Below are 13,809 nucleotides of genomic sequence, written 5' to 3'. Positions count from 1 at the left end.
CCTGATGAACTCTCAGATACGTGGCCCAGGATGGTATTGGAATCCCCAGATTACTTGTCTTCAATTATCTCAACTTTCACATGGACAATCTCAATGATATGGTAGTACCTTAATCTCATGACCTATACAGAACCCATCAGATTCTTTCAGGTAGTCTCTGACCTATATATGTTGCCATATGCGGTATGTATGTTGAATCCTGTCTTCCAGCTAGGACTGCAATTGGAGATATCACCAACATACCACTCTCCTGAGCTGATCATGACCTCTTCCAGGCAGAGATCAAAGCCTGCCTGCCTTCCTTTCTTCCCATCTGGATAAAGAGCAATCAAAACTGATTTGCCCCCAAAGACTCCTGAACTCCCTAAGTTTTCAAATCTCCTTAGAACAAGTAACCTAAATACAAAGCCAAGGTGCTGATGAGTTTTTACAACAGTACGATCATCTGTTGTCCTTTACCATCAATGCTTTGGCCTCTCCTCCTCCTTCCCACACTGACCAAGAAGAATACTCTGCTTCAAAGGTTAACTACTGCCAGTGAAGTGCATAGGTGGAAAGTTAGAGTACCAGTGGTACAAAAGACACTCTGAAGCCCTCTGCTAGCACACAAACTGTATCAAACTTCACCACTGACATAAAGGAGGCAAAATGAGCCTTCTCCTCTTCAATCAGCAGGGCAGAATTGGAGCCAGCAGAACTATTTCTCATATTGAATCAGCTAATCAACCCAGATTGCATAACTCAGACACCAGACCCAAGCATCAACCACTTCGAAGAGCTGCCAAAATACTTCATTGATAAGATGGAGTGGAAGATGATGATATTCATGCTGTCCACCCTTTTAAGTGAGAAACCATGACTAATGTCATCAAATTGGTGACCAAACATTGATTGTCAACCTCCCAGTCAAAAGACGAACAAAATACACCTACCGCTTCAGGGCCAATGTACTAGGCAGATTGAACCTGGGGGAGAGATCTGCCCATTGAATGTTGAAGGCCTTTTACGGTCCATGTGCGGCTTCCTGGAGAAAGTGCTGAAGATGAGCAACACCAACATCCTCACCCTCCAGGAGACCCATGTTGCAAGTGAAGTAAAAAGCCCATTGCTATAACATCAACAGTATAAACTTATAGCCAGCAATTACCACCCAAAATATGGGTTGGCAATCTACATAAAGCAGGAGATCAATGAATATTTGGTCCTACCTCCTACAGAGTACAAAGAAACAACTAGAATCTCTATGTACATTGGTAAGCTTACTGTCCTTAACATATATACATCAGCTCTGCCAACTGCACAGGATCTATGCAGCAAACACTGCAGGCGAAGAACTGACACATTGGGCATCGGCAAATGATATGCTCCACCTTTTTGATGTGAAATGGTATGTCACTTTCCACTCTGCAAGATGGAGCATAGGATCCTGCCCTGACCTGATGTTCATCTCTAAAGATGATACATTCCCCCAATGCTGAAGACTTTTGACCATTTTACTATGCACCTAATCACCCCTGCAAAGAAGAATAACTCCCATGGACACAGGTCATCGTACACCAATGTTTCTCAGCAACTGGTCCCTGGATCAGTGCTGGTCCCCTAGATTACCCTGATATAGTTTAGGAAGGCAGCAAGCTGGTCCCTGATATCAAAAAGTTTGAGAAACACTTTCATATACTCCTTGCTGGACTGCAGAGATCCAAGATCTCTTCTGCAAATATGATGAGTGTAGCGACCCAGAAATTGGAAAATCTCTCCTGGTATTACTGGATGTAGCAAGACTGAAACTGTGGCTCAAGCAGACATGCCTGGAATCTGTTGAGACACCTGGGGGCTGCAAATCCCACACGTGTCACTAAGTCGCAGTTGAAAGTCAATGCCATTGCTGCTAAACTTTTGTGGACATCAAAACAGCCAGTGGATAAACAGTATCGCAGACAAGTCCTCAACTCTAGCAGGTGTTGTTCACATGTGCTTCATTGTCCCAATGGTCTGGACTATTCACAAGTAAGGAGATTGATCTGGTCATTTCAGCCATGAAACTGGGAAAAGTAGAGGGAAAAGATGGCATCTACCACAAGTTCCTGAGTTCAGTGGCATGGAATTGGCTGACGCAACATTTCACCAACATCCTGGAGACTGGTGAAATTTGCTGCTTGTGGAGAGAAGCACTCCTAAAGCCTGGAAAATCTGCAGATGACTCTTCTAGTTATAGGCCAATTTCCCTCATGAGCACCAGCTATAAGGTGATGGAGCGTATGATTTTGAACTAAATTGGGCCCACATTTCAAAGCCTTCCTCTTTTGAGAAAGACTTCCACCATAAGTGACACTCACAATTTGAATATCCCTCTTGTTCCCAAATCCCTGCCATACACACACTCTTCCTCCCCTACTCCAAGCAGACTCCTGACCCCATAAAGGGAGAGGTGCTAAAGATTCCTAGAAATCTTCTGAGGACTTTGCTGTTGCTATTGATTTTTATGTGGAAGCTGCTCTGATTCTATGATGATGAGTGGCAGTATAAAATTCTAAGAAAGGTAGGTGCATGTTAACCACAACTTGGTTGTCTTGCCAGTCTCTGAAACTCTGATGGTCTTTGATCCTGAACACACTCTGCTAGAGACTCACTAGATTCCAAATTAATATGTAGACCTAGAAATGTGTGGGGCTTACCTTCCCATTGAAATGAGACTCATTAATAACTTGTTAAAGCAGCTGTTCACCCATGCAGAGCTACAATATGGATGTTAATAAAAGTCATAACATTCAGAGCATGATAATTGCATCCCTGTTCTACAACTTGTAAAGCCTCATGGCCAAATTTAGAAACAGTGCATTAACATTTTTACTATTTAAAGCTCACAAGTTACTTGAAAAGCACATTAATTTATAGAATAACTTCATATACCAGAAAAAGTACTATTGTAAAGCTGAGATAGTGGGTTAACACACTGCACTGTACTGCATGATCATGCTTCATTGCACTGACCTTCTGTTCTTGGTGCTCCAGCGTGAGTCCACACATGGGAGTTGCATTGACAATTTGATTGTGTTAGTCTGGAGGCAGAGAAAGGGCAGCTGTGTTTGGATTGGGGAGAATAATGGGAAAGCAATATTTTGTGTTTGTGTTATCATGCTTCTCAAAAATTACTTGAGATTGCTCAAAGCCTATCCCTTTCAATTATCAGTGGCATAGATTTTACTGGGATGCTGGACTGTTAGCAGTAAGGTTCAACCAAAATGGTTTATTTATTATGCTTGCTGTGTTACCTTATGTAATGCAATATGCTGATGCAAGACAAAATCTACAAATAAGTGCAATATCTGCTGATTATACATTTGGTCCAAAGTATTAAAAAAAAACCCTATACTATGTATTTAAGCATAGTCCCCTACCACATCTCCACTTCATAATGATTAACCAAGACATAAGTAATGTGCGTGATCTTGAACTGAATCCCTTACTTTGATTATCTTGTGTAAACACATTGGGAAAAAGACTATGATGATTTCTCCTGCCAAAGCTGTCTGTGCTTTATTGCAGAAAACTAGTATAGTATATAATGCATAATGATATATTATGGAAGTTGATTTTTGTCTCTTCTGTCAAGTAAATTCCATTTAAAGTTTTTTAGGTTGCTTAGACTCCATATACAGACCAAAGTATTAACAGATAATGTCATTTTTCAAAAGTCCAAGTGTAACTTACCAAAAAAACAAGATGAAAAACATCAGTTTAAGTTAAATTTACATTTGATAAAGCCCTTAAACTGCAATTTTGTTTGCAGGTGTGTGCCAGATAAACAGCGTTCATTTGCTCTGGGAGTGCAGTCAGTGTTTCTACGATTAGTAGGTATGACATTTATTATCTTTTGCTTAAATACCTGTCCCAGCATAAAATGTCTAATTGGAAGACTTCCTTTTCAAATACCCAGACTGATTAATTTTAAAGAAAATGTGTATGAATGAATTTGCTGCAGTCTCTCTGTCTGAAAGATTAGGCCAAACTCAATCTCGAAAAAGCTTAGAATTCATTATAGGAATTCAAATGTTGTACTTTACTTGTTTTTAGCATTAATGCTGTCTTCTCTATAAATAGTTGTGCAAAGAGGCTAAACGGGTATGCCAAAGGAAACAAATCCCAATTGCAGAAGAAGAATATTTAAACTTGCATCCTCTTAACAAAAGCAACCCCCCTCCTCCCAAAAAAATGCAACTCCATTCTTTGAAAAATGTCACGGCTTTTAAGACTCCACCAATCAAAAATCTGTGGTTCATCAACTTCACTTGATGATATTGAGTTCCTTTAGCCACATTTTTATTATATAATTTAACACTGATGAAAATGACAGCACTTTAGACGTTACATATAAAATGGTAATGAATATATGAAACCTGCTGCAGTGTTTTGTGTCCTTACTTCTAATGGGTACGAATGTACATTTTAGAAGTCTGGCAGACTGATAATCTGCATAATTTAGTCATTCATTTCCAAACCCCTTTTAAATAGTTTTTGCTGACTTTCTATTTTCTTTATTAAATTATTTTTGGGGGTAATTGATGCGGATGCAGAAACAGTGAGACACACATGCCAGAGTATGGTTAAATGTGGAGGATGCAACTTTTAAAAACTATTACACAGCAAAGAACCTCTCCAAGTACTAGCAAGGCCATTCCAGTATGGAAGTTAACTAATGGCCTCAAGTTCTACAATGCTGAGGGTGGGTATGAGTGCATTACTCCCCTACACTCCAGGCTTGCATGGGGACCCTGGCAGGAAGCTAATGTCCCAACCCATTTACCTCATCCACACTGGAGGTAGGAGAGATAAGATGTGGGGAGCCCTACCCTGCACAAGACATGGAGGCATAGCCTCTTACCATGCGATGTTGTACACAGGGCCTGTTGTAATAATTGAGCCTACAAATTTACTTTAATTATAAGCTCAGCTGTAAAAAGTAAGTGAAAGTTCATAAAGTGTCACAGTCTTTCAAATTAATGTTGATGGGAAAAGTTTCAAAAGGGAGATGGAAAAAATAAATTAGTGCAAACAAAAAGACCTAGTAATATAATTCAAGGACTGTGTTAAAATCATGCCGGGTAAACAAGACAATGTGGGACTGGGAATTAATGAACCAAAATTGGTGTGTTGGAAACTAGTTCTATTTGATGGATAAAATAATGAGGAGTCTTTTAAAAAAAGAGAGAGAGAGAGATTTTAGGGAGAAAAACTGACTACTCGAGCAAGCTTCATCATCAGGCTGCCGTGCCCAATGTCTCCTAGGATCCAGGGCCTTCATCATTCTGGGCTCAAGAGATGTTCTGACCAGACCAGCCCCTTCCAAAACACCCCCCAGATAACATCACTACTGCTACCAGCTCTAGCTAAATGCGAAATGGTACCTAGAATAAGACAAAATAAGAATTTAACAGCCACAACAACAGCTCCAGCCCAGCTCAGCTAACTTTTCTTCCCCCCCATCCCCCCAAAAGACAATTATTATTATCTTTAATACCATCTAATAGACTGTTAGCCAAGGAAGTTTTTTCCCCCCAAAAAACCTGTGCCTCTCAGAGAAAAGGGGAGTGAAAAGATGTTGTAGAACTGAGACGGCTGGTAAAAATAGCACCAAGGAATTGAGAGCTTTTTTCCCCCTGGCCACCAGGTAACTGTTTACTGAGCTGCATTTCTTAAGATCAGTACACCAGGTCGTTTGGAACTGGAGTGACAGTACATGTGTGATGACACAGTGTTCAGTTACATATTGTACTGTTTGTCGTCACTTAGAGGTGGACAGGGGTTTTGGAATAGATTTTTCTATCATGTGTAAGGGGATAGCTTATGTTTCTACATGAGCACTGTCAGGATTGATTGTATAATTGAAATACTAATTTACATAATGACTGAAATACCTGAAAGGGCTTAAAAATTGTACATATTGGATTCCTAACATATAGCCACCTCGTGGGTGGGAGGTGACAACAAATGAGCACACAATACTGCAATGGGAAAGAGAGTAAATATTGATCCAGGACACTAGGGCAAACTCCTGTTCCTATAAAAAGTACTATAGTATCTTTAGCATTCATATGGAGCAGATGGCACCTTAGTTTTTAAAGTGTTCTTTGCAACAACATACAGCAAGTTGCATGGTCCTCTCTGTATCTCAGAAGGATAAAGGGCTAAAACAAGCTGATGAGATTTGAATGTCTGGTTCTATAATCTAGCTACACAAAACTTGATGCTTCAATCATGAACCTGACCCACCTGGCCTCTCACTCTATGAATTCTGTTGATTCAGTTAAGACTCTTTCAATTATCTTTGTACACTTGTATCTCTTCTAGGCACTATTCCTGGACCAATTTTGTTTGGTGTGGCAATAGACAGTACCTGTACTCTGTGGGATGTTAATAAATGTGACATTAAAGGAGCCTGCTGGGTCTACGACAACTCAAAAATGGCCTACATGCTGATTGGTATAAGTAAGTGACTGCATATTTGATATGTACATAACACAAATGAGTGTTAAAATCTTTAATAGCAAAAGGCATAGCTATTTTGAATTTCACTGCCAGATGACAATTGAGGAGTAAGAAAATAGCCTAATAAGACTATTTAATAAGTTTACATTGTACTCAGCACTTTGCAAATAGATAAGATAAGTTCCCTCTTCTGAAGGAACTACTATTTAAATAAGACATGACAGTCAAAAACCAGGCAAGACACAGGACCACAGTTTGGTAGGAAGTGTGTGGGGACTCTTGACAATTGAAAGAAACAAGGAGGGATCGTTTGAAGAGTTAGGTTTTTAAAGGTAACCTGAAATTTCTTTTTTTCTTAGGTGGCTTGTGCCCTTTATAGCTTCCTTATAGATGAACAAGAGCCTGAAATATAGTGGGATTTGTGTGGTTGCCCTCCACCTTTCCCCTGTTTTTTTGAGGCAGGAGGGGAGTTCCTCTTGCTGACTTCCCTAGTTTGGCTGGAAGATTTTTAGAGGTCTCAGATAAATATTGGCATTTTCTCACCCTGTAGTTATAATTAAACTTTTAACAAATACATATTTTCTCCCCAGTGTTAGTTTAGCATTGCAGTTGAATGAGAGTTCCAAAGAAGAACAAAAATAGACCTTCGAAGATTCTGACTAAAAATAATTTCCCCTCTCAATTAATAAGCTTTTCATCTGATTATTTTAAAGGTACTCAGGTACCTTTTGACTTCAATGATAGCTGCAGGTGACCATCCCCTTTGGCAATGAGGCAACCTATTTAGGTGTTTAAGTTTAGCTACCAATGTTTGAAAATTAAACAAAACAAAAAAACAAAAACAACCCCCCAAAACAACCAAAAAACAACCAAGCCCTCCCCAACAGCTTTAACAAATACCTTTCAAGCATTATCTTTTTAAGCTATTGATTTTATTTAGGAAGTTTATCAAGTTTACAAATCCTTGCCATATAAATAACAGAAACAAAACAATAATTACAACAGCTAGCTCTTGTCTTTATAATGTCTCTTTAAACATCAGATCTTTCTATTTAACAAGGTATTACCATCATTATGACATTTAGATCAGGCATATCTATCAAATGTTAAGTAAAAAATAAAAAGGTATGTGGTTTTTTTGGGGCAGGTGAATATACTTTGAGTATTGAATAAAAAGTAACCAAATATCTAAGTATCTATCAGTTCTCTGTCTATTTTGCTGGGTATATGACTAGTGTGTTAATGTATGTGTTTCCATGACTTCCACCTCCCATTTCTTTAAGCCATTCCTCTATGGTTCGACTGTTTTTCTTTTCCAATGAGATGATACCAATAGCCAACCAGCTACTAGCAGATGGCAGAATAATTCTTCATTTCTTCTAGTGTGACCATTCCCACTAGAGAGCCCCAGGAAGAGTACTAACAGATCATTTGGTAATAAATATCCAACGTTTGATATTTGATTATGGATTGTATCCCAGGACTCTCTAATGAATGGACATGCCCACTATAGATGCATAAAATCTCTTTCGCCATAATTTCTTAGACATTTATCCCTATTCAGTCTATCTATATTTTTTAACCTGACTGGTGTGAGGTACCATGAAACAGTATTTTAAAGAAATTTTATTTTTTTGTGCTACAAACTGAGGTTGCTGGTCCTCTTTTCCAGATCAAACCTCATTCCTTTGGGATAATTTCCCTATCCAGGTGCTTTTTTCCAATGTGTCATATGTGGATTTTTTTTTGTTAGAAAAGTTGTCTGCAAAGATTAATATAAATTAGATTTTTTTCCCCTAATTGATCAGATGCCATTGCTTCTAAAGTTAGCTTTATGTATAAAACAGGTTTTCTAAAAAGTGGAGAAACATAAAGCCTGACTTGACAGTACTGGTACCAGGGGAGAGTGGGCCAGTTAAAGTTAGTTTTGATCTCTAAACAAGTTAGAAAAGTTTCTCTACTGAATAGCTGGCCAACTTTGTGTGACCCATAACTCTCCTAATATTTGAAGCTCTCTGCTTCACGATTTGGATTGAGATCTGGATTACATTGTACATCAGGAGGAGTGAGGAAAGAAAAAGAGCACAGACGCAATAGTTTTCCCTTTGCACATCACCTTTAAGGAGGGAATTGAGGGAGGATATAGAGGACACTTGATGAATGAGGACATGAAGCTAAGAATTGGAAAACATGGTGAGCAGGAAGTCAAAAGAACTGTGAAGAGTGTACTTGAGAGAAGGATGTGTATTCAGGAAGATTATTTAGAACACCTTAAGTGAGGATGAAGAGTTTCAGTACAGTGCAGCAGGTGACAGGAAGCCAATGAATGGACATAATCAGGGGCACTGTAGTTAAAGAAAGAAGGGAAGATTATTTTATTGTCTTGAACAGCCTGGAGTGGAGGAGAAGAACAGAATTCTAATGAGTATTAAAGTTCTCACAGCAAACGAGGACCAAAGGGCAGATGAGGGACCTGATCCAAGGCTCCTGGAAGTCAATGGAAAGACTCCTGCTGTTTTTAGGGGACTTTTGATTAGCTTTGTGAATAAGCATGCTTTCTGCCATTAATGGGTACCATAGTATGGAGCTATAGTTTTGAGCCAAGTTTACAGTAAGACTTTTAACTTAGAAGTAAATATTTTTAGTTCTTTGCTTTATACCTTTGTGGCACTCTTACGAACTATGGGGTCACACATTTATAGTTTCTGTAGGCCAAACTCATTGCACTCATCAAGAGATCATTACATCCCTGAATTTCCCCTTACATTCCTCTGTGTCAGAGGCTCTATATCCCACTCATCCCCCATTATTATTTGTTTGGGAGATAAGTCATCCAAGTGTTAAACTCTATTGGGAGGATGAACCGTGATGAGACAGGTATTGTTATAGGAATTAACGGGTGTTGCGGGCCAGGTGTTCGATCTGTAGACAGTTGCAGAGGTGTTTGAAGCTGGGGCTGTGCTAAACAGATGACAGGGTCTCCATATGTCTCCCCATTTCCCCCCTTTTGGTTGTCTGTTTCCCCCCCCCCCCCAAATCAATAGTTTTGTAGTCATAGATGTCTAGATAATTTTGAAATTGAGCAAATGGGATGTTTAAAAGTTATGGCATGACAGACAGAGAGTTGCCATCAAGTTGAATGTAAGGCTTTCACAAACTCTGGCAATTAACATTAACTATATGTATTGAAAGTTGATCTTCAACAATAAACAAGTTCACTTTTCTTCATATAAAGGTGCAGCTTGTAAAGTCATCACTATCCTTTTTATTATCACTGCATTCTGCTTATATAAACCCCCACCGGACAATTCTGCAACTTTGCAAAAGGATGCTGAAATGGTGTCTGCTGTTCACATGTAAAACTGTTATGAGAAAACCAGGAACTTTAAAAGAAACCAAGAAGAATATACACAGCTACTGAAAGATAAGCTGTGTGACAGCTTCATGTTGCAAGTGCAGCATTATCTGAGCATGATTTAGTTCTTAAACAGCTTTAAATGATCTTAAATATTTGTGGATATTTTGTGTAACATTAATTCAAACTCAGGAAATTTTATATTTCAACAATGTACCTTTAGATATCATAGGAAAGAAATTGGGTTATTAACGCTTTTATTTTTAATTTTCTATATATCCAATCAAAAATACTGTAAATATAGGAAATGTCTTGTAATTCATTGAGTTAAGCAAATTGCAATATTATCAGTAGAACACAAGAAAGATGACATAAAAGCCGAACTGGAATACCAAAAAAACATGAATAATTGTTACTGCCTATAAAGGCAACCGTACACCTTAAGAAGACAGACTTTAGGACAACAAAATAGTAAATGGGTGTATTAAAGGGAGCTGTCAATGTTTACTTTAAACTGGCAGGAATAACATGTATCAATGTTTTGGGCTACTAAACAACATTTAAGATTTGATTGATGTAAATTTATTTATACTATAGTTTCTTGAGTAGGAACAAATAGAAAAAACCAAGCACTTCTGTTTTCTCAATCTATTTTGAACAAGTTAGGTTAAAAGTTTAAATTGTGATAACTTTTTGTAATCTTAAATATATTTGTAGGGAAAAAAAGCAAAGAGTAGTTTTCATTATAGGAAAACTAACAAACTTGTAATTAATAAATGTTTGTTCAACTGGGTGCCTTAGTATTTGAATTCAGACAATATCCAACAGGATGATGTCAAATATTCTTGTTATATTTTTTTTAGAAAGCTTCATTTCTCATGATATACACTCTGGAAATTTTGAAAATAAAATCTGTTTTCCTAAAATGTTTTACTTGTTAGATGTGTGCTAGCTCATTATTTTGAGGTTACTCCTAAGTGCTCTGCACTAATTATTTTCTAAAAAAGGGGTTTAATTATTTTTGCTGAATACAAATGCACAATGAAAGACTATGCAAACACATTGATAGAAAAAAGTACATCCAGTTGGGGTCTTGCAACCTTGAGTAAACCTTTAAAATAATAGGGTGTGTATCTGTAGAAAACTTAAAATAAGGTGTACATGTCTTAGTAAACAATAATTTTTTAGAGTTAAACATTTTAATACATGCAAATCTATTCGATTTAAATATTGTTTAACTACGGTGAAATAAATCTATTTTTAAATCTGGTATATAATGCTGTTTTGTTTTTAATGCATATGAGATGTTATTTGCTGTGTGGGTTGGCTTCAAAGCTTCTGCTTCACTTTGAAGTACCAATAATGAATTACATCTTCACCTTCTACCTAACCCATGTGTGTCTGTGTGCGTTCTGTGTCCTGGTACTATGATGGGTACACTGACTGAGCCTTTGGGATTCAGAGGAGGAACCCTTTTGTGTCAACAGCTCCTGCCACCCTGTGCTGGATCCTGGGGAAAGAAACCCACTTACCCTTTCTTATAGGCCTTTATCAAGGACCACTACTAGTCGGTAAACAAGAGGGTTTGTTTGGCAGATGGATCCTATTAACCTGCCACTGAGTAACCATGTAACCTGGGACTAGCCAGGCATCCACAACTAAGGACTGTAGCTCAGATGGCTGGAAAGCATAATTCTCTGCTTTGGACTATCTCTTCCTTCTAACTGCAGCTCTAAAAGACGTAGAAACAGAGTCTGGAATCTAAGATAGAGGGTCTCATGGTGGATCTTCTGTTTTTTGTTAGACTATTCTGTTAACATAAAATAAACACAGCAACCAGGATGTGGCGAAGATACCCTCCACCCCATTTATAGGCCACAAGTGTCCAATGTCTTCATTGGGTGATGAGAGAGTGTTTTTGGTCTAATACTTGCCCATAGGATAATGTTTACATAACTTTTTGATGTGCATAATTATCAGTGTGATCACATATGGTCCCTGTGTTCCCTTGCACATAATGTGTGAAGGAACAAAACTAATTCTGAATAGAAAAGGGAGAGGAAGGGATATGCTTGTGGTTAAGGCATTGGACTGGGTCTCAAGTTCAATTCCCAACTCTGCTATGGACTGCCTGAGTGACTTTGGGCAAGTCACTGAATTTCTCTGTGCCATCAGTAAAATAGGGATAATGCTACCTCTCTCCTTCCTGTATGTCCTGTTTATTTAAGCTGTGAGCTCTTTGGGGGCATGAACTGATTCTTACTATGGATGTGCATACTGCTTAGCGCAATTGGGGGCATGGCAATTCAAGGAATTAACAATAACTAAAGGACAAAAGCGCAGGTGGCTGGACTAGATAACTTATCAAGGTCCCTTCCAGTTCTACATTTCTATGATTCTATGAGGCATAGAGGAGAAAGTGAATTGTACCTTATGTTCCCCTTCTGAGGGAGCTGCCTGCACCTTCAGTTGCCATTGGGATGAGTTCCCCAGGCGGAGAAGGAAGGAGTTGTACTGCAGATGCACAAAGACTCTTTACTCTCAAAGCTGTATAGCTTGTTGAATATGTCATCATAAGTTGCAATAAGTTCCCAGTACATCATGTGATCAACCAGAGGCAGTGCACATGCACTACAGAGGACAAAATGAGCAGCAGTCCTCCAGTTCTGCAGTAGTGCCTGAAGTAGCATGGAGACCCAAACTCCATGAGATCCCCTGGGTTTAGCTGTGCTTTTCTCTTTGATCTTGGCTTTCCTGGCCAGTTCTAGGTAACTTTACACTGACCCACTTACATAGTTACAGCTCCACACTTCTCGAAGTGACTAAAGTTAGCACTCCAAATCAGTGATGCTTTCCTGCTAAGACCTTTTCTGTGTGTTTTTGTGAGGGAGGGATGATCCATTGTTTGAGCTGATTCATTCTTTTATGTCTTGCTGTAACTCCCATCTACCCTTTCCCCATTTTTTCCACTATGATTTTATGTGTGGTATCTAAATGTAGATTGTAAACTCTTTGGATTACCCTGTGTCTTGCTATCTGTGCTACAAGTCACCTAATATACATTTTAGATTAATTGAACATGAAATTTCAATTTTAACACATCACAGATGTTAGTAAGCATCCCCTCCTGGTAACCCACTAGGATTGCTATGAAGGAAATGCAAACCTCTGTGCTCTGGGTGTTTCAAGCTCCTGGTGCCTGAACAGAGTCCAGGCACTGCTCTAATCTCAGGGACCCTCAGCACATACTCATTGCACAGATCTTTTTTCTGGCAACCCCATCCTCCGAGTGTTGGAGCCTGCTGTCAAACTGCATATCCCCACTGGGCGCAGTGCTAACCCTTCAGATTCCCCAGTACACAAACACACCCCTCTACCAGAACACTATCCCAAAAGTGTAAGACTTCTGGCTTACAGTTTAGCTCCCTGAAGCATGCAGTAGTTCTGAAGCAATCAACACCCATGCACTTTTCCCATCTAACATCTTAATGCTCTGTTGTATTTAATCATGTAAAGCACAGGAAATTAAAGATCACACAAAGCTATACAAAACATCCTAAGTATAAAGTTCCTCACCAGCTCACCCTTCACTTGGGAGTCCTTGGGGGAACCCTCTGTGTTCCATCAGCCAGGCAGGCAGAGTCCTCCCCCCCCCTTTCCTACCCTGCTACTGCAGCAGTCTCTCTCATCATAATCTGGTGCAAAAGCCTCTCTTCCCCAGTTCCTCCCTATGAGTCCCTTTGTAGAGTCTGCTGGGGTCACCTGCTTCGTTTCTTCTGCTCTAGGTAACTTTCCATTACTCCTCCCCCCACCTTCAGACAAGAGGAGAAAGTGTCTTCTCCCATCTAGAGTGAACCCATTGTCCCCAGGTGTTTACTTTGAATGGAGAGAGGAACAATAAGTGCTGTTCACTCATCCTTGTCTATGGCCTGGCAGAGACATGACACAACCCTGCGAATGCACGGTGG

At 39.2% G+C, this 13,809-nt stretch overlaps 1 protein-coding gene across 2 annotated transcripts in view; it reads left to right on the top strand.

Moving 5' to 3' along the window:
* The window catches only part of SLCO4C1 (solute carrier organic anion transporter family member 4C1), a 100,567-nt gene extending 89,454 nt beyond the window's left edge, over positions 1-11,113 (top strand). For both annotated transcript variants that reach the window (XM_065550249.1, XM_065550250.1), the window contains 3 exons: positions 3,791-3,855; positions 6,349-6,486; positions 9,722-11,113. In XM_065550249.1, coding sequence (XP_065406321.1) covers positions 3,791-3,855; positions 6,349-6,486; positions 9,722-9,846 — 328 coding nt within the window. In that variant the 3' untranslated portion in view covers positions 9,847-11,113. The remainder of the gene's footprint in view (positions 1-3,790; positions 3,856-6,348; positions 6,487-9,721) is intronic.
* The last annotated feature ends 2,696 nt before the right edge of the window (positions 11,114-13,809 follow it).

Source organism: Chrysemys picta, chromosome 6 (assembly GCF_011386835.1).
Source record: "Chrysemys picta bellii isolate R12L10 chromosome 6, ASM1138683v2, whole genome shotgun sequence".
Classification (NCBI taxonomy): domain Eukaryota; kingdom Metazoa; phylum Chordata; order Testudines; family Emydidae; genus Chrysemys; species Chrysemys picta.
This window is presented reverse-complemented; position numbering and strand designations above follow the sequence as displayed.